Genomic DNA, 21,240 nt, shown 5'->3' with positions numbered 1-21,240 from the left:
GTTTAAAGTAAAAGCTAAGAATCAAAGAGGGCGAGTTTTTTTAATAGAGAGGTTGCCACAAGGTCCTAAAGTTATACACTTTATGTTGATAGCATGCATGCCATATACTGCAAAATTACAAAATTATTATAATTAAGTCAAATGAAGGATTACCTTTTTACACTTAATTTTTGAATCTAGCTTGTTAGAACTGAGTTTTCTTTAATTCTCTGGCGATGCTTTTTAATTCTAGATGATTTAATAACACTTTGAGAGAAATTAAAGCTGCAAAAAAAGAGAATATATCGTACCACTACATTTGTGATAATACTTCACAAAACACACACACAATTAAATGTATGTATAATCTGAAAGGGAACTTTTGGGAAAGGAAAATTTTTATAGGGAATAACATACAAATTACAAGTTTAAATATACTTCTATATTATCCACCTTGGGCATTAGATTTTGTGTGATTTTGGTATAATATGGAATGAATATTATGACAGTATTTCACTGTTTTTTGCGCTCTGCTATTTGGATCAAATAAATATATGAATCTTCTTTAATTTGCCTAAAATATTGATAGATGAGAGTCGGTAGTTAATTAGTAGTTAATTTGATCAATGGATTATGTCAACTTGTATAACCAGTTGATTTTTAACATGCTATAGGGAGCAAATTGTTCAATAAAAGCTTATTTATAACAATAAGCTATTTTAACCAGTTAATTTATTAATCACTATAATTAAATAATTTAATTGTCCAACTATCTATGTCAAAATAAGCTAAAATTGAAAATAAACTATTTTACAAAATATCTATAACGGTCAAAGACTTAAAGTAGGTTACTAGGCTCGTGCATCTTAAATTCTTGATTTGTGATGTGTGCAAATTTTAAATTAACGGCAAGCGCACGATGTAGGTGTATCTATACGGGTCGAACTCAGGAAAGCGAATTAACAAATTCGTTCAGTTTATAACTACGAGATACGGACAAATAATATAATCGGTTTGAGAATCTAACACTACTATGAACAAAAATCAAAATGATGCAAATGAAACTTGTAAATAAAGCTAAGACAATAATTAATATGAAAACGATGATAATAACGCAAATCTAGGATGTCGAGAATCATATAATTCTAACACGAGAGTCAATTACTCATAATTGTATGAAATTGAGTCTTTGGCATAATTAAACGTGATCTAATTAATCTCAAGCTTCCGCTCTATTGATCAATATCGGTTTAAGACCTTCTAGCATTAATCCTCAAACTTCCGTTTTATTGGTTACACTAATAGGTATTTAACTTAAATATACCTCAATCCTAAATTAATCTTAATCTCAAACTTCCGTTTTATTGAAAAGTTTAATAAAGATATTTAAACTAAGGTTCATTAAGCATAGGTTTAATCATAGACCCAAACTTCACACAATTAATCAATCAAAAATCACTTCATACTTCAGATTAGGGTCAAATCCCTTAATCCTAGAAGGAAATTCTATTCACTAAACATAATAACTAACATGAAATTAACAATAAGCAAAACCCTAATTAAGATGATGAACATGATGAAAATAATGAATTAAAGATAATTTAATGAATAATTAAAGGAAAAGATTGAGAAACTTTCAAATTGGAACATAAGCAAACTATAAATTGCATAAATAACTGAAAGTTGCAATGAAAAACATAAAAAACTAAGCTAAAAACTAAAAACTAGAGCATTATAGCATCCAGGGCATTAAGAGCACAAACAAATGAAATAAACTAATGCATATTTATATTCTAAGGTTACTTGGGGAATAATCTCCCCAAAAATAACTGATTTCTTATAATAGAATAAAGCTAAAATAAATAAAACCACTAAAAAAGTGAAAGAGAACTATCAAATGTGGATATCAGCAGTTGGAGACGAGTCGTAGCTTTCAGGCGACGACTCGTCGCTTTGCTTCTGACCGGCGAACTTTAAATAGCTTCCATTTCTTGCACGGTTGTCGGAATTAAACATGTAATATACCGTTGGAAAGCTCTTGAAGTCTACTTTCCAATGCCGTAAATTTTGCGTAATACGATCTTTCTAAAAAACGTTATGATCAAAAGAGTGAGCATGTATCAAATTTCACCTCAAAACTTTTATACTTTAAGCACTTTTCTACTCTTTTGCCCATCTTCATTATAAAACATCTTCAAACGAGAAATAATCTCCTTAGTAAACTCCGTCTTCATTAAAACCGTAAGAATTATGCTTAAACAATCAAAACCACTGAAAATCAACATGGATAACCAACATGAGTAATGTAGCATAAATCTTCAAAATAAGCACGAAATTAGTAGCAACGACCATCATTACGGAGTATAAAATGATATAAATAAGTGTAAATAATTTCACTTATCAATTGCGCCTATGTATGATACTTGTTTTTTAATAAAAAAAATTAATATTAAGGTTGTTTAGTGAATGACTTTTGAATTAGTTTGTTGTTGGATTTTTTAACTTTTGAATTTTAATAGATTAAGAAACTAAAAATATATTTTTCCGTTCTAAAATACTCGCATTTAATTGTGACATATCAAGTCGAAAAATACCACTATTAATAATAAATATAACAAAATAGAAAGGTTGTATTTGATAAATGACTTTTTAAAGCTAATAGATATTCAATTAATAAGAAACAGACAAAACAATGAAGGGACCAAATAAATGGTAAAAATAGAAATTAGAACAGTATCTAGCATCCATATCTCAAAGTTATTCACGAACAAGACATTAAAGATGACTCAATTTATGAAAACAAGTCTTTTCCTACACCTTACAATTTTTTATTTTTTATTTATTATTTTTTTTTTTCTTTTCCTATTTTTATGTAATTTTGTTTTCTTTCCATGGTGTTAACTTTCTAGTCACAGAAAAAAAAGAGATTAGGAAATATGCAGTTGTTAATATAGTGCTTTAGGCTATGTCCTCATATTCTAACGTCGGTGTGACAAATTTATTGCTATTTCCTCCAATATCATTTTCCATTTAAATACGAGAAATAATAATTTTTCTAAAAAAATTTAATAAAAGGAATGTCAAAACAAAATATATTAAATTTATACCCTTGAATTGTTTGAATTAGTGATTAATATATGGTTCAATGTTTATTTTATTATTAAGTTACAATCTTATATTGAACAAAAACTATTATTTACACGAAGTCATTCCCATCCAAAATCTTGTTGTAAGCTCAACAACTTGTCATCATCCATCCATGCACAATATAATATCGTTATTATTGACCTTATTACACAATAATATCGTGTCCAATTCCAATAAAGACTAAAAATTCTTTCATTTATGGTGTACCAAACTATTTGTCTTTATAAATTACATATATAAACTGAATTATTAGAATATTTTTGTTTAATATCAAAACTAGTTACGATAGACAAAAATATTATAAATACAATAATCTTTTACTCCAACTACTTCTCTAACAGTGAACCTACCTTGAACATCACTAATAAGTAAAAAAAATATAAATATCTCATAATTCTATTATGCTCTAACAAAAAAAATGCTCGATATACAAAACGTTTCTACAAAGTTATATCTCGGGAAATAGTGCATATAAACTGTTTGACAAACAGCCGCGATTATTCGTTGATATTATTAACTTTCACTTTTTTGGCTAGTTGATTCAAATCTGCTAATATAAGGAGCCTGTTTAAAAATAGCTTACTTATAACAATAAACTGTTTTAACCAGCTAATTTACGAAACACAAATATTAAATGATTTGATCACCCAATTTTCTACTCGTATAAAATAAGTTAAAATTATCTAATAAACTATTTTGCAGAGAGCCTCCAAACCTTACTGTGCATTTCAGCTCAATACAATGCCCTTGTTAAAATAAATTGTTTTAAGCAAACTTTTTTTGGTGCCTAAAATCAAACCAAATTTGCTTAAAAGCTTTGATGATAACATCATGATACTCATCTGAATTAAGTGATAAATAACAAGCAAGCAAATCTTCCAAATCCTTTGAAGCTCTTAAATTATTCTGAACAATCATTTCCACCATTGATTCTTTAAAATCCTTTTGAGGATCAAATGAAGATTTCACTACTGCAAAGCTTTCTGAAATACTTCTTCTCTTTTTTGAACTTAAACTCTTCCTTCCAGAACTTCCATTTTGACCTTGTTTTATACCCATTATTCTTGGTGAATTTACCTTCAATCTCATTCCTTTTTCTGGGAATCTTCTTGGAGATGGGTTTACCTTTTGTTCCTTCAAAACTGGTGCAATAATCTTCTCTTCTTTGATGGGTTTTGATTCTTGTTTAGTAACAATTGGTGGGAGTTTGAAATCAAATGTAGCAATCTCTGTAAAGAATGAATCTTTATCGATGTCGATAACGATATCGACATCCTCTGTTTTATGCTCTTTTTTAAGCAGAGTATCTTCAAACAGAGGAGGAGAAGATGGGGAAATTGATTTTGAAGGGTATGATTGAAAAGTTGCTGTTGATTTACAGCTACATGATGAAGTAGAATTTGTTCTTCTACTTGATTTTTTTGATTTAGTGGATGATTTTGATCTTCTTGGAGGAGAAAATGGAAGAAAATCTAGTTCTTGATTACTTGGATGAACAAGTTCTCTAGTAATATGGTATGATTTTCTGGGTTGAAATTGAGGTTCAAAATTTTGATTATTATTGTTGATTTTTTGAGTGGAAGAAGATGTTGGGGGTGGTGGGGATTGATCTTTTTTGGGTTTGTTGGATTGAGATTTGGAAGATTTAGTGGTTGTGTTAATGTCTTTGAGTTTGTAAAACCAAGCATTTGGGATTATATTTGAGAGTTTGAATCTTGGATTACCCATTACTAGTTAGTAGTTACTACTCTTTTTCTTTTTTCTGTAATGGGGTAGTCTTGTTTTTGTGGGTTATGAAAAGGAAAATACTGGAAAAGTAAGGAGTGGAAGAAAATGGGGTGAAAGAAAGGTGGGTTTTTGAAATTAAATATAGGAGAGGGGTAGGGTATATTTGGGGGGCCCACAAAGGTTGAAAATGGTGGCACAATGTATAGTCACCCATTAATTATGTTTGGAAAAATAATTTATTTAGTAATTTTAGCTTATTTTGATATAAATAGAAGTTTGACTGGTCAATCAGTCAATGCTAATGCTTGGTAAATTAGTTAGTTGAAACAATATGATGATATGAATAAGCTGTTTTTGAACAAGCTGATTATAGCATCGGATTCAATGTCAACTAGTCAAACTAGTTAATAAAATCAGTGTGATACCTTAGATTTAGATTTAAAAAGAATTGATTGACTATTTATATCAACAAAGTGCATCTTCTTATCATGGGAGCCCATTTGTTAAGAACTCTACAGTTAAGCGTGCTTGTGCTTGGTGGGGAACAATCTTAAGATGGGTGATCTCTTGGAAAGTTTTTCTAGATGCGCACGAGTGAGGTGAAAGTGTGCTGGAAAAACTTGTATTGGTCTGTGAAGCCAGTCTACAGTTTCTATGAGTAGTCACCAGCGGTCCGTTGAGTCGAGGTGTTACAATCAACCACTATAATCAGTTATCAGATAATAACAATTAATTATTTGTCAAAGATCCCCAAGATTATAAATGAGGAAAATGTTTAAATTGTATGAATGCTATTAAACAGAGATTAAAATGTGTGAATAAAAATAAATAAATGATTAGTATAGTTGCGACACCCATTTTCCAAGCTTTTTTTTTTTAACTATTAATAAATAAAGTTTCATTTTAAATGAATACTAGCATAGAAATGTAATTGTTATATGAGATATTATAAGTTTGATTTAAATGCTCAGTTTCCTGATATAATATTTTTATTTTTATTAAATGTTAAAAAATGTAAAAGTAAATAATAAAAAATATTAAAATAGAGAAAAATAAAATATATAGTTAATTAAATAATGGAGTATATGATTAATAAACGAGGAAAAAGGAAAAACGTGAATAAAAATATTAATGGATGAGATAATGTGTAAATACGATGAATTGAGTTAAAAATGAATTTTATTATTTTTCATTTTTTTTACTTGCAATCAAACATCTTTTTGTGCAATTTATTTGTTGTATTTTTTGTATCTAGAGTTATATTTAACTAAAAATTATAAAATTTTGATATTATGAAAATATGCGATAAGACGAATAAAACAAAATTCAATATGACTATGTTTTTTAATAGTAGATAAATATATAAATTACCAAAAAATGTTAAATAGTTTAAAAATTAATTTGGGTGTAATAAAAAAGAATGGAAGAAATATTATTTATAAAAATAAGAAATAAATGAGAATCTTAAATTCATGTGGAGGGGGATTATACATCGCGGCAATGAGGAGGAGGTATAAAAAAGTTGTACTCCATAGATTTGTGTTTTTCATTTTGACCATTACTCTATGTAGAACTCAATTTGTTGTATTTTTTATTTTAATTTGAATGAAATTCTTTTATTTTAATTTTTAGATATATTTTAATTATTTATTTTTATATTATCTTTCTTATTTTTAAATATCTTATTACTTTTGAATTTATAATTTATTTACTTTGCCAACTTTTTAATCTTCAGTTGGAAGCGCCATATTTATATTTTAGACTACTGATATTCTCTTAAATTATCTTTTGCTGTTATTGCCCTCTTGTTTCTCTCGTTTCTTTCTTATTAGTTTATTTGATTTCTTTTTTTGTAGTTGACTCTACTTATTTATTTTATTTATAGGTATTTAATTTATCTTTCCCGTGTAGTTGCGTCTCTTTATTTTTCTCGAGCCGGGGGACTCTTTTGGCCGCCCTCTCCATTATGGGTATGAGTTATTGCCGTTCTTCCCTCACCATACCCTGTTCATAGTTTTTCTATAAGCAGAATACACAGGATAAAATGATAATGATGATGTTAAAGACAAATAATAAAAAATGATTAAATGGTGAAATATATATTTGTCGTTATCTTTGTCGATAGGAAAGCTAAAAATGACCATTACCTTTTGAGAAGGACTCTTTCATTTGGGTTGCTAATTTGCTATTCAATTCATACTTTAGTAAACCCCTCATGAAAAAGGTTTAGTTACCAAAACTATTCTATTTGCATTAGCATATTATCACATTAACAATTATTGTAGACCAAGTTCTCTAAAAACTATATAATTTTCTTTTATCACTATAAAAATGAATTCGAACTCATTTGAAGATAAACTATCGTCAAGATTAGCAACAGAATAAAGATAGAATACGCAGTTAAATTTACGATTTTATTTGCGGTGTATTTTATAGAGACAAACTTATGTGTAGCCATTTAGTGTTTTTTGTAGTGCATGCATCAGAGGACATTATAATTTACTTTAGTTTAGTTAATTCTTAGTAGTTTAACACATTAAAAAAAGGTTACATAGTAGTTAGTACAAAATCACGCATTAGATTTATAAGTTTAATTAATTTTATTTTTTTAGTTTAGTTTAATTAATTTTAATTATTTTAGTTTAGTTAATTAATTGTTTACATAGATTATTTTTGAGTACAAATTATACATTATTTTTTGAGGTCATTCGTTTGACATAAAAAGTTAATTTCTATGAAAATTGCTAATTCATCCTAGAGAATTTAAATCCTTAGTAAAATTTTTATAAATTTAGTAAATTTGTTTGTTTGACAAAGAAGGAATTTTCAATACCATATGAATTCAAATAACCATGCATGTGGTGGATCGTAGGTATGATAAGTTAATTTCTATGAAATGTAGAAATTTACACTTCTTAGGAATTTTAAACACCTATAATTATAGTTTTTTTTTTTTCAAACAAATAACATCCAAAATATCAAATTAATAACTAAAAAATTGTACCAATACGTATTTATTTAAGTTGTCACCCGTCTTTATTTTCTTCTTAATAAAAAAAGTTTAGGACGAAATTTCTTGTGTCCATCCAAGATCGCCGTTGTTAGGGTACTTAATGATGACATTAAAAATTTAAAAATTAATCCGATCCCACCCTTTTTGCTTTTTGATTATAGTATGTTTGTAGAATTTCCTTATATTGAATATATTTTTGAATTGTTTTTATTGTTTTTTATGGAGCAAATTTATACTTATAATTTAAACAAAAGACACTGACATCATTATATCCCCAAACTTATGAGGTGTCACATTCTGGAGTAAAGTTTTCCCTCCAATTAATATACGATGATGATATTATCCTATTATATAATGGAATTGTATTTTCCATTGGTATTCATTGATATTGATTATCCTAATAAATATTATCATAATCAATACTTTGAAATCGGTTAATTTTCTCAACAATGCCTAAATGCATTGGAATTGGTTTATTCAATCAAAATATGTAAATGCATTATTATAATTAGTCAATGCAATCAACCTTTTAATAATCTACCTAATATATTCAAAGGTCAGAGGAGAGATAAAATGGTAAATGAAAATTGAATGTAAGACAAAGATGAAAACGAATATTTGCATTTGTAAAACAAACAACTTCATTTTTGCAATCATGATATTTGCTTTAAGTTTATACTCTAAATTTCTTTTATTATTTATTTATTTATTTGAATAGACACAATTACTTTAAATGTTTTTTTATTCATAAAATGTATCAATCACAATCTTATTGTGATCAATAAAATAATTGCACTAATTATATGGATCCATTTCAGCATTTAGATAGTCTCATACAAGACAAATTAATTTTAATTTTATATTTATATAATTATTTAATTTATTTTTTACACATAAATGTTATCATCATTAGAGTGTTATAGTTAATTTAATATTGTACTCATATGTGTTCAAAACAATTTATTAATATTAGAATTTATTTTTAACATAGTTTGTTATGCTTACTTAATAAAAAATAATATCAAAATAATATCGTTTAACATCATACATAAGTTATAAAATAGTATTTTTAAAATTAAAAATGAATTAAATATTAGCTTTTATTTGCAATTATTAATTCATTGAAAATCAATAACCAATAATTTACAACTCATTTTTATTAAATAATTAAAAACAATAAAATGAAAAAATCGTGAATCACACGAGAATTATTTAGTTTGTACTAAGGTACAAACCATTTATTTCAAATTAATTATGTTGAGATGAAATTGTTATCATTGAACTAAACTGCCTTTTTTCAAACGTAAATAATTTTTGCCGAATTAAACTTAATTGTATCATCCTTGATTTATTTTCACTAAAATAAACTCATTGAAGCTGATTTGTATTGTTTTTTTCTTTCAAACTATTAATTTTTACTCCAGTCAACTTAGTCTTGATAGACTGAACTTATTTTTGCTCAACTAAATTTATTTTAACTATAATTTAATTATTTAAATTAAATATTTAGGATAATTATACCAAGCCTTATATGGATAAACATCAAGTAATCAGGCAAGCAAGATACCAGTATTAAAAATAATATGTTATTTGATAATGATGCTTATTACAAAGTTGTTAATTAAGGGCCTGTTAGACAAACTTTCATTAGATATACAGTAGTTTGATGAATCACATAAGAGTCAAAAAAAAATGGATTTAATTAAGCTTTTCGACGTGGTCACTGTTTAATTAAGAGACAAATTTGAGGCCGTATATGTCTTATGAGTAACCGATCGCTTTTCTTTAGTCCTCTTTGTATATGTATGGACAGTGGCGGGCCCAGGAATTTCAATTTGGGGGGGCAAAATCCGAACGTCACGTCGTTCGAATAATTTAATTGTCGTCCGAATAGTTTTTTTTAAAGAAAAATAGAAAATTACAAGAAAAATAGAAAATTACAATTTACAAGATCAAATCCGATGTTAAAAGTTTTACAATCCAAAATATTAAAAAAAAAATACAAGCGTTCAAATGAAAATTACAAATTCATCCTTCGAGTTTTCATATTTTTAAAGCGATCAATAATCTTTTCATCAGAAACTTGTAGAAACACTTCCTTCTCAATGTAAGTAACCAAACAATCATTCACTAGTTGATCACCCATGCTATTTCTCAACTTATTTTTGACAAACGTCATTGCGGAAAACACTCTTTCTACACTTGCCGTAGCAACAGGAAGAATCAACATCAACTTGATTAGCAAATGTATAAGAGGAAAAGTAACCATCACCAACCTCTTCTATTATGCGCTTAGTAGTCTCTTTTGCACAACAAGTGATAATGTCTTTTTGAATTTTGGGAGATGTTAATTGATAATTTTTGGGTGCATTTTGGAAAGTATATTTTCTTATTTCCTCAACCTTCCCACCCAACCACTTCAAAAGCTCAATAAAGTTACCTCTACTATATGACTCCTCACTTTCATCATGTCCCCGGATTGCCAAACCTTGGCCCAAAAGAAATCTCAAACAAGTTAAGGATGCATTCAAACGAATATGATATTCATTCATTTGAACCTCACTCGCATTATCAAATACAAATTCAATTGATGTCTTCTTTGAATCTCTTAGATTCACATATTTCTCATAAGCAATATTATGAGCACTTTTAATTCTTCCAACATGCTTCTCAAGCCTCTCAGGTTTATTCCACGCTCTAAACCCTCCAACAACAAATGCATCACCCCCTTGTTAATTTCAACATCCCTCTTGAGCAAATAACAAACAAAACAAAATGCGGCATCCATTTCAACACCATATTCAAGCCAATCCCATTTTTTGAACCAATTCAAACTAAAACGGCGTAACCTACCGGAGATATTACTTTGAGGGAAATCATGTGTTTTGGGTTGGCAAGGTTTTTTAAGAATATATGCTCTCCTAACCGGATTTCTTTCATTAGGGGGATAATCCATTATGTTTTTCCTCAATCCCGGGTCATGAGGAAGAAGTTCAACATCATACACCCACTCATCATCCAATGGTTCATCACAACTACTTCTACTTGAACCACCTACTTCCATATTAACATCTTCACTTGGAGGGGAACTTAAAGGAGGACTTAGAGGGGAACTTAAAGGAGGAGATTCATTGCCTTCGTTAGATGTTTGTTGGGATTTCATTCTTTTAAACAATAATTCACGAAGATCGGGTTGTCTTCCCTTTGCTTTTGACTTTTTCGAACAAGGTGAACTTGAATTACTTGACATTTCCTAATTAATTTAAAAATATGACTCAATTATTCAATCTAATTATTCAATGAACCATCAAGGTGAACTAAACTATCAAGTAACATCTAACAACTTGCAACCAATGAACCAAACAAATTATTCAATTAAACCCACAGCAAGAACAAAATTGAACAATTAACATCAATGAGACAGCAACTCCATCAATTAACATCAATTAACATTCAATCAACCAATGAGACAAAAAAAAGAGCTTACAAACCCACAACTCCATCAACATCAAGCAAGAACAATTACATCATCTAATTCATCTTACAATTACAACTGACAACTCCATCAACAGCAAGAACAAGAACAAAATTCATGGAAGAAAACGAAAAAAAAAGAAACAATACAGTAAATTATCTTGCAAATTAAACAAATTAACAATCACAATTACAAATTAACAATTAAATAAGTAATGGAAGCATGGAACTCACAAGTGACAAAGTGTTCAAGTGTACTGTCGTGTCTGTCCTCTGTGGCTCTGTCGAAGTATGGAATTGAAGAGAAGAGGAAGAGGAAGCGAATAGCGAAGAAGAGGAAAAACTCAAGAATAGTCAGTGACTGTGAGCGACGAACGGACGAAGAGGAAGTATGGAATTGAGTATGGAACGGACGAATGTCGAAGGCTGTGGCTGTGGCGACTGGCGACGAAGAGGAAGAGGAAAGCTGCCATTTGTGGGCTGTGGCGGTGCCGCGGTGGAGATTTCAGATTTGGGAGAGGAAGAGGAAGCCTGTGCCGTTTAGGGTTTGGTACCTTTTTTTCGAAATGAGAAGGAACTCAGGAAGGCTGGGTAGGTAGGCAGTAGGCTGCCTTTTTAATTTTTTTTTTTTAAAAGGTTATTAGCGACGGGAATTTTCGTCGCCAGGTGGTCGCTAAGTGGTCGCAAAAAATAATTTTTTTTTTTTAAAATCTGATTTATTTTTTTCAAATTGGGGGGGGCCCCTTGCCCCTAGCTGGGTCCGCCACTGTGTATGGATTGTTCGTTATTTTTCCTCACCTAAACCCTATTTTCAAGCGGGATATTGAGTATAATGATGATGATATGTTCATGAGTATGATTAAAGAAGAATGAGATTTTTTTTCAAAAACATCATTATATCAAAGGCATATTTTGATTTGTCTTGAAATACATACCAATATATCATGTGTGTTGACATATTTACTTGTTTATCTGATGCCTGTTATCATATTAGTACTCGTTTTAACTTAGGTACATCCCGTATCTAATACGAGTCGCTGATAAGGTATGTTTTTAGTTTGGGATTCAGAGCTACCTAATAATGCCATGGCCCCTATCAATGTTGTTATTGATGCCACACATAGAAGCTCATAGAAACCCATTTCTTATTTGTCGCCACCAATTTCATTTTATCGCCACCCCCCCCTTGAATGAAATTACGACTTTACCCCTGAAATTTAAAAAATTACGAAAATGCCACTAAGCTTATAACTTATATAAAAACACTTCAAATCCACTCAATAACACTTTCATCACTTCCATAAAATCAAATTTAAGTTTTTTTAAATCAATCGAAGCAAAAAAAAAAAAAAAAAAATTTCGATTCGGCTCAGTCGCACAAAACGTGCGACTGTACAGTCGCACGTTTTGTGCGACTGGGCCAAAACCAAAATTTTTTTATTTTTTTTTTAAATTTTTGAAAGAGTTTGTTGTTAGTTAATGTTATTTAGTAAATGTTGTAATAATATGTATTATGATAATGTTGTTGTAAGAAGTAGTTATTGATTTACGTATTCGAAAAAGAAAAAAAAAAAAAACAAATTAAAACCGGTCGCACGAACCGGTCGCACAAAATGTGCGACTGTACAGTCGCACATTTTGTGCGACCGGTTCGTGCGACCGGTTTTAATTTTTTTTTTTTTTTTTTATTGTAATGAATTTGTTTAGTGTAATTAATTTATTAAATTTGAGACTCATTATAATAAAAATTAATAATTATTATAATAATTATGATAATGTAATAAATGAGACTCATCCATCGAAAACTAATTAATACCCTTTATTGGAACTTAAATTTCTGGGATACTATTGGAACTGAAGAGACTTCTTGGGAGATGAGGCCTAATACAAGTAAACTTTCCATATCCACTTGTAATAAATGAGACTCATCCATCGAAAACTAATTATTATAACTCTTGGAAAATGCAGAATAATAATTATGACATTAATACAGGTTTAATAATAATAATAATAATAAAGAAAAAAAAATTAAAAAAAAAAAATATATAAGTCGCACAAAATGTGCGACTGTGTTGTGCGACTGTCAGTCGCACGTTTTGTGCGACTGGTATTTTTTTTTTTTTTTTTTTTAATTTTTATTATTAATTTTATTATTATAATTAAAAAAATTATTATTATTATTATTATTATTATTAATAACCGTAATAATAATAACCGTTATAATAATAATAACAACCGTAATAATAATAGCCGTAATAATAATAATAATAATAATAATAATAATAATAATAATAATAATATAAATAAAAATAATTAAAAAAAATTAAAAAAAATGAAAATGAAAAGTTATTAACTCAATGGCAAATTTGTAAATTTTTAAAAATCAGGGGCAAATTCGTAATTTCATTAAGAGGGGGGTGGCGATAAAATGAAAAGGGTGGCGACAAATAATAATACCCCATAGAAAATGATCTATTGACACATGAGTAACTCACCTATCTTAGATGCTATGAATATTTGACATAGTTTTTCGGTGTAGATCAATTTTATTAATCATTTATATAAAATTTTTTCTTCACTCATTACGATAAATTTAAGTATTACAGGATTAATGTTATCATCATTATCATATCCAGTGTATCCCGCCCATAGAAAACTGTGATCAGGGTTTAAGGAGGGAAGGAAGACGACAACTCATACCCATAAAGGAGAGGGCGCCAAAAACTTCCTTGACTCGAAAAAAAAAGAGAAATTTCTGCAAAGAATAGGACTGAATGAAGCTGCAACTAACTTCGCGAGCCTGCATCTTATCATACTATAAGATTAATTTATTATATTTAACAAATTGTCTCAAAAATTTAAAAGAATCTATTCTAATTCTAATTATATGAAAAGGGGGCCGTAGATTTGTGTTAGTGTCCTTCTCCACCTACAAAATTATAAAAGCAGAAGTAAAATGATAGCTAGTTACCAAAAGGGTATTATTATTTGTCGCCACCCTTTTCATTTTATCGCCACCCCCCCCTCTTAATGAAATTACGAGTTTGCCCCTGATTTTTAAAAATTTACAAATTTGCCATTGAGTTAATAACTTTTCATTTTCATTTTTTTTAATTTTTTTTAATTATTTTTATTTATATTATTATTATTATTATTATTATTATTATTATTATTATTATTATTATTATTACGGCTATTATTATTACGGTTGTTATTATTATTATAACGGTTATTATTATTACGGTTATTAATAATAATAATAATAATAATAATAATAATAATTTTTTTAATTATAATAATAAAATTAATAATAAAAATTAAAAAAAAAAAAAAAAAAATACCAGTCGCACAAAACGTGCGACTGACAGTCGCACAACACAGTCGCACATTTTGTGCGACTTATATATTTTTTTTTTTAATTTTTTTTTCTTTATTATTATTATTATTATTAAACCTGTATTAATGTCATAATTATTATTCTGCATTTTTCAAGAGTTATAATAATTAGTTTTCGATGGATGAGTCTCATTTATTACAAGTGGATATGGAAAGTTTACTTGTATTAGGCCTCATCTCCCAAGAAGTCTCTTCAGTTCCAATAGTATCCCAGAAATTTAAGTTCCAATAAAGGGTATTAATTAGTTTTCGATGGATGAGTCTCATTTATTACATTATCATAATTATTATAATAATTATTAATTTTTATTATAATGAGTCTCAAATTTAATAAATTAATTACACTAAACAAATTCATTACAATAAAAAAAAAAAAAAAAAATTAAAACCGGTCGCACGAACCGGTCGCACAAAATGTGCGACTGTACAGTCGCACATTTTGTGCGACCGGTTCGTGCGACCGGTTTTAATTTGTTTTTTTTTTTTTTCTTTTTCGAATACGTAAATCAATAACTACTTCTTACAACAACATTATCATAATACATATTATTACAACATTTACTAAATAACATTAACTAACAACAAACTCTTTCAAAAATTTTTTTAAAAAAAAAAAAAAAAAAAAAATTTTGGTTTTGGCCCAGTCGCACAAAACGTGCGACTGTACAGTCGCACGTTTTGTGCGACTGGGCCGAATCGAAAATTTTTTTTTTTTTTTTTGCTTCGATTGTTTTAAAAAAACTTACCTCGAATTTTTTTTGACGATTTCGATTCCAAAGTTTTAGCTCCGCTTAATTTTATGTGAAGAATTTGATTTTATGGAAGTGATGAAAGTGTTATTGAGTGGATTTGAAGTGTTTTTATATAAGTTATAAGCTTAGTGGCATTTTCGTAATTTTTTAAATTTCAGGGGTAAAGTCGTAATTTCATTTAAGGGGGGGGTGGCGATAAAATGAAATTGGTGGCGACAAATAAGAAATGGGTACCAAAAAGCTAACAGATGCTCCCATAAATTAAGGTCCTCCACAAGCAAGAATCTAAAAATGATAGAGCAAAGTCCTATCTGATTACATAAGCTGTCAAGATCATGTTGCTAGAGTTGCACAAACACAGATCAAATTATTTGCCTACTTTACCAATTACCATAATCAAAGAATTCCTAAATGGTACACCAAATTCTTTTTTTAATGAATGTGTAATTTCAAGATTCGTCCTTACACGCCTATAATAAGTATATCAGTGTTTTTGTTAGTGTGAGTCTAGGACAAACTAGGTACTTCTTCCATCTAAACATAGCAGCCTTTTCTCTTCCTCTTAATTTCCTTCCTTTTTTTTTATTTTTTTATTTTTTACTTCAATGAGTGGCAATTAAGTAAGATGACTATAGAATTTCAATGAGGTGTTTCACAATTATTTGTTTGGATTGGTTCGTTCTGTTGATTTATTTGACCAGTTGATAAAATCGGTAATTTTAACGTTTTTAAATGGGAGGAGAAGAAAATAAACTTTTTTTAAAGGGGAATTAGCAATAAGGTTTGTAGGAAGACAAGTTAATAAACATGCATGTATCAATAGTCACTCTTTCGTTTAAAATTTGGTATCTGTCGTTTTAACATATTGATAATAACAAATAGTTTGAGAATGTATTTTTATTTTATGATAATTTACACTTGAAACTTTCACTCTTAATTATTATTATTATTATTTATAACTTGTTATCAAACAAATCATAAAATTTGTAGAGGAGGGGAATGAGATTAAAGATCAATTATTTTGTAAATACTGAAATTAAATTCAAAATAAGAAAGTTTGTTAAAGTCATAAATCATAATGCACTAAATTAAAGTAGGTGTTTCTAATACCAATGGATTTATAAAACTTGTCTAATTGAATTATGTGTTTCTAAATTCTATAATATTGGATTACCTAAAAAAAATCTATAATATTGGAGGAAAAATAATAATAAGAATATAAAAGACCTCCGTTAAATAAGAATGATTTGCTTAATGGGGGTTGGAAAATAAAAAAATTTCAATTTTGGTGTTATTTAAAACTTAATTCCAAAAATAGTGTTATTATAGGTTAAGGAGTTTTACTAAACTAAAATATTAGATTTGGAAATCCTATCCTAACAATTAACTTAATAAATTATAGTTATAATGTTATTTATCTTGTACTTATTGTCTTTTAGTTTTGAAACTCTATGAATAAGAATATAATTGAGTGACTTGTATAATCACAAATCTGTCATTCGACTCTACGGTAAACGGTTGATGATACTGTGCTATGTCAATAAGAATATTAAAATATACTATGTTGATGTTTACTTTTTTAGTCAATCTGTCAATAAGAATATTACTATGCTATGTTGATGTTTACTTCATTAGTTAATTTATCAATTTGTTATGCAATTCATCAATATCAGTAAACCATCCATTGTTAATGCACTCACAGTTTATTGTGATTGACAGTAAACAAAGAAGTTGGTAGCATTCAAATCAAATTGCTACTGCACTTTATCAAAGCTTATTATTCACATCAAATTGGTACTTCTTCTTCTTCTTTTTTTTATTTTTTTATTTTTTTTATCAAAGTTTACATCTTTTTTTTTATCAACAACAAATCACAAGGATAATGTTATCTTCATTTAGAGGTAGCCTTGCACACTACAAATTTGTTACATTGTTATATTTTTTTTAGAGAATGTTTGTTGAATTTGATAATGGTTCTTGGTTTGACTGGTCTTTTTGGCTTTAGTTATTGTTAAATCTCACAAGTTTTATGACAACCTCAACCAATTTGCAAATCAAGAATAGTAGTTTCGACAAACATTTTAATTGGTTTTGACTTTTGGACTTGATTGAGATTTTTGGTTGTATGTAGAATTATTTTTTTTGATATTTGGCTCTTTCTGTAAGATTTGTGGAATTTTTTTTGAATTTGTTTAACGCATATATTTGTTTGACAAAACAACATTATCCTCTTAACAGGTTTGGAAGTACTAAACCAAAAAATAGTAAAACTATTTAATTGTTTGTTTGGATTGGTTCGTTCTGTTGATTTATTTGACCAGTTGATAAAATCGGTAATTTTAACGTTTTTAAATGGGAGGAGAAGAAAATAAACTTTTTTTTAAAGGGGAATTAGCAATAAGGTTTGTAGGAAGACAAGTTAATAAACATGCATGTATCAATAGTCACTCTTTCGTTTAAAATTTGGTATCTGTCGTTTTAACATATTGATAATAACAAATAGTTTGAGAATGTATTTTTATTTTATGATAATTTACACTTGAAACTTTCACTCTTAATTATTATTATTATTATTTATAACTTGTTATCAAACAAATCATAAAATTTGTAGAGGAGGGGAATGAGATTAAAGATCAATTATTTTGTAAATACTGAAATTAAATTCAAAATAAGAAAGTTTGTTAAAGTCATAAATCATAATGCACTAAATTAAAGTAGGTGTTTCTAATACCAATGGATTTATAAAACTTGTCTAATTGAATTATGTGTTTCTAAATTCTATAATATTGGATTACCTAAAAAAAATCTATAATATTGGAGGAAAAATAATAATAAGAATATAAAAGACCTCCGTTAAATAAGAATGATTTGCTTAATGGGGGTTGGAAAATAAAAAAATTTCAATTTTGGTGTTATTTAAAACTTAATTCCAAAAATAGTGTTATTATAGGTTAAGGAGTTTTACTAAACTAAAATATTAGATTTGGAAATCCTATCCTAACAATTAACTTAATAAATTATAGTTATAATGTTATTTATCTTGTACTTATTGTCTTTTAGTTTTGAAACTCTATGAATAAGAATATAATTGAGTGACTTGTATAATCACAAATCTGTCATTCGACTCTACGGTAAACGGTTGATGATACTGTGCTATGTCAATAAGAATATTAAAATATACTATGTTGATGTTTACTTTTTTAGTCAATCTGTCAATAAGAATATTACTATGCTATGTTGATGTTTACTTCATTAGTTAATTTATCAATTTGTTATGCAATTCATCAATATCCGTAAACCATCCATTGTTAATGCACTCACAGTTTATTGTGATTGACAGTAAACAAAGAAGTTGGTAGCATTCAAATCAAATTGCTACTGCACTTTATCAAAGCTTATTATTCACATCAAATTGGTACTTCTTCTTCTTCTTTTTTTTATTTTTTTATTTTTTTTATCAAAGTTTACATCTTTTTTTTTATCAACAACAAATCACAAGGATAATGTTATCTTCATTTAGAGGTAGCCTTGCACACTACAAATTTGTTACATTGTTATATTTTTTTTAGAGAATGTTTGTTGAATTTGATAATGGTTCTTGGTTTGACTGGTCTTTTTGGCTTTAGTTATTGTTAAATCTCACAAGTTTTATGACAACCTCAACCAATTTGCCAATCAAGAATAGTAGTTTCGACAAACATTTTAATTGGTTTTGACTTTTGGACTTGATTGAGATTTTTGGTTGTATGTAGAATTATTTTTTTTGATATTTGGCTCTTTCTGTAAGATTTGTGGAATTTTTTTTGAATTTGTTTAACGCATATATTTGTTTGACAAAACAACATTATCCTCTTAACAGGTTTGGAAGTACTAAACCAAAAAAATGTAGCTTAGTAAAACTATTTAATTGTTTGTTTGGATTGGTTCGTTCTGTTGATTTATTTGACCAGTTGATAAAATCGGTAATTTTAACGTTTTTAAATGGGAGGAGAAGAAAATAAACTTTTTTTTAAAGGGGAATTAGCAATAAGGTTTGTAGGAAGACAAGTTAATAAACATGCATGTATCAATAGTCACTCTTTCGTTTAAAATTTGGTATCTGTCGTTTTAACATATTGATAATAACAAATAGTTTGAGAATGTATTTTTATTTTATGATAATTTACACTTGAAACTTTCACTCTTAATTATTATTATTATTATTTATAACTTGTTATCAAACAAATCATAAAATTTGTAGAGGAGGGGAATGAGATTAAAGATCAATTATTTTGTAAATACTGAAATTAAATTCAAAATAAGAAAGTTTGTTAAAGTCATAAATCATAATGCACTAAATTAAAGTAGGTGTTTCTAATACCAATGGATTTATAAAACTTGTCTAATTGAATTATGTGTTTCTAAATTCTATAATATTGGATTACCTAAAAAAAATCTATAATATTGGAGGAAAAATAATAATAAGAATATAAAAGACCTCCGTTAAATAAGAATGATTTGCTTAATGGGGGTTGGAAAATAAAAAAATTTCAATTTTGGTGTTATTTAAAACTTAATTCCAAAAATAGTGTTATTATAGGTTAAGGAGTTTTACTAAACTAAAATATTAGATTTGGAAATCCTATCCTAACAATTAACTTAATAAATTATAGTTATAATGTTATTTATCTTGTACTTATTGTCTTTTAGTTTTGAAACTCTATGAATAAGAATATAATTGAGTGACTTGTATAATCACAAATCTGTCATTCGACTCTACGGTAAACGGTTGATGATACTGTGCTATGTCAATAAGAATATTAAAATATACTATGTTGATGTTTACTTTTTTAGTCAATCTGTCAATAAGAATATTACTATGCTATGTTGATGTTTACTTCATTAGTTAATTTATCAATTTGTTATGCAATTCATCAATATCAGTAAACCATCCATTGTTAATGCACTCACAGTTTATTGTGATTGACAGTAAACAAAGAAGTTGGTAGCATTCAAATCAAATTGCTACTGCACTTTATCAAAGCTTATTATTCACATCAAATTGGTACTTCTTCTTCTTCTTTTTTTTATTTTTTTATTTTTTTTTATCAAAGTTTACATCTTTTTTTTTATCAACAACAAATCACAAGGATAATGTTATCTTCATTTAGAGGTAGCCTTGCACACTACAAATTTGTTACATTGTTATATTTTTTTTAGAGAATGTTTGTTGAATTTGATAATGGTTCTTGGTTTGACTGGTCTTTTTGGCTTTAGTTATTGTTAAATCTCACAAGTTTTATGACAACCTCAACCAATTTGCAAATCAAGAATAGTAGTTTCGACAAACATTTTAATTGGTTTTGACTTTTGGACTTGATTGAGATTTTTGGTTGTATGTAGAATTATTTTTTTTGATATTTGGCTCTTTCTGTAAGATTTGTGGAATTTTTTTTGAATTTGTTTAACGCATATATTTGTTTGACAAAACAACATTATCCTCTTAACAGGTTTGGAAGTACTAAACCAAAAAAATGTAGCTTAGTAAAACTATTTAATTGTTTGTTTGGATTGGTTCGTTCTGTTGATTTATTTGACCAGTTGATAAAATCGGTAATTTTAACGTTTTTAAATGGGAGGAGAAGAAAATAAACTTTTTTTTAAAGGGGAATTAGCAATAAGGTTTGTAGGAAGACAAGTTAATAAACATGCATGTATCAATAGTCACTCTTTCGTTTAAAATTTGGTATCTGTCGTTTTAACATATTGATA

General features: G+C 27.8%; 1 protein-coding gene across 1 annotated transcript; it reads right to left on the bottom strand.

The window, feature by feature from the left end:
• Window positions 1-3,303: 3,303 nt before the first annotated feature.
• Window positions 3,304-4,950, bottom strand: LOC130813888 (transcription repressor OFP1-like). Its single transcript, XM_057679791.1, has one exon. It carries the CDS (start codon window positions 4,852-4,854, stop codon window positions 3,892-3,894), a length of 963 nt encoding a protein of 320 aa, XP_057535774.1. The 5' UTR covers window positions 4,855-4,950; the 3' UTR covers window positions 3,304-3,891.
• Window positions 4,951-21,240: the final 16,290 nt, after the last annotated feature.

Source organism: Amaranthus tricolor, chromosome 5 (assembly GCF_026212465.1).
Source record: "Amaranthus tricolor cultivar Red isolate AtriRed21 chromosome 5, ASM2621246v1, whole genome shotgun sequence".
Taxonomy (NCBI): domain Eukaryota; kingdom Viridiplantae; phylum Streptophyta; class Magnoliopsida; order Caryophyllales; family Amaranthaceae; genus Amaranthus; species Amaranthus tricolor.
The sequence above is the reverse complement of the archived record's forward strand: the minus strand, read 5'-3'. Positions and strand labels throughout refer to the sequence as shown.

What these genes read in the sequence shown, in the direction of transcription:
- LOC130813888 (XM_057679791.1), bottom strand. Translation starts at nt 4,854, where the DNA reads ATGGGTAATCCAAGATTCAAACTCTCAAATATAATCCCAAATGCTTGG.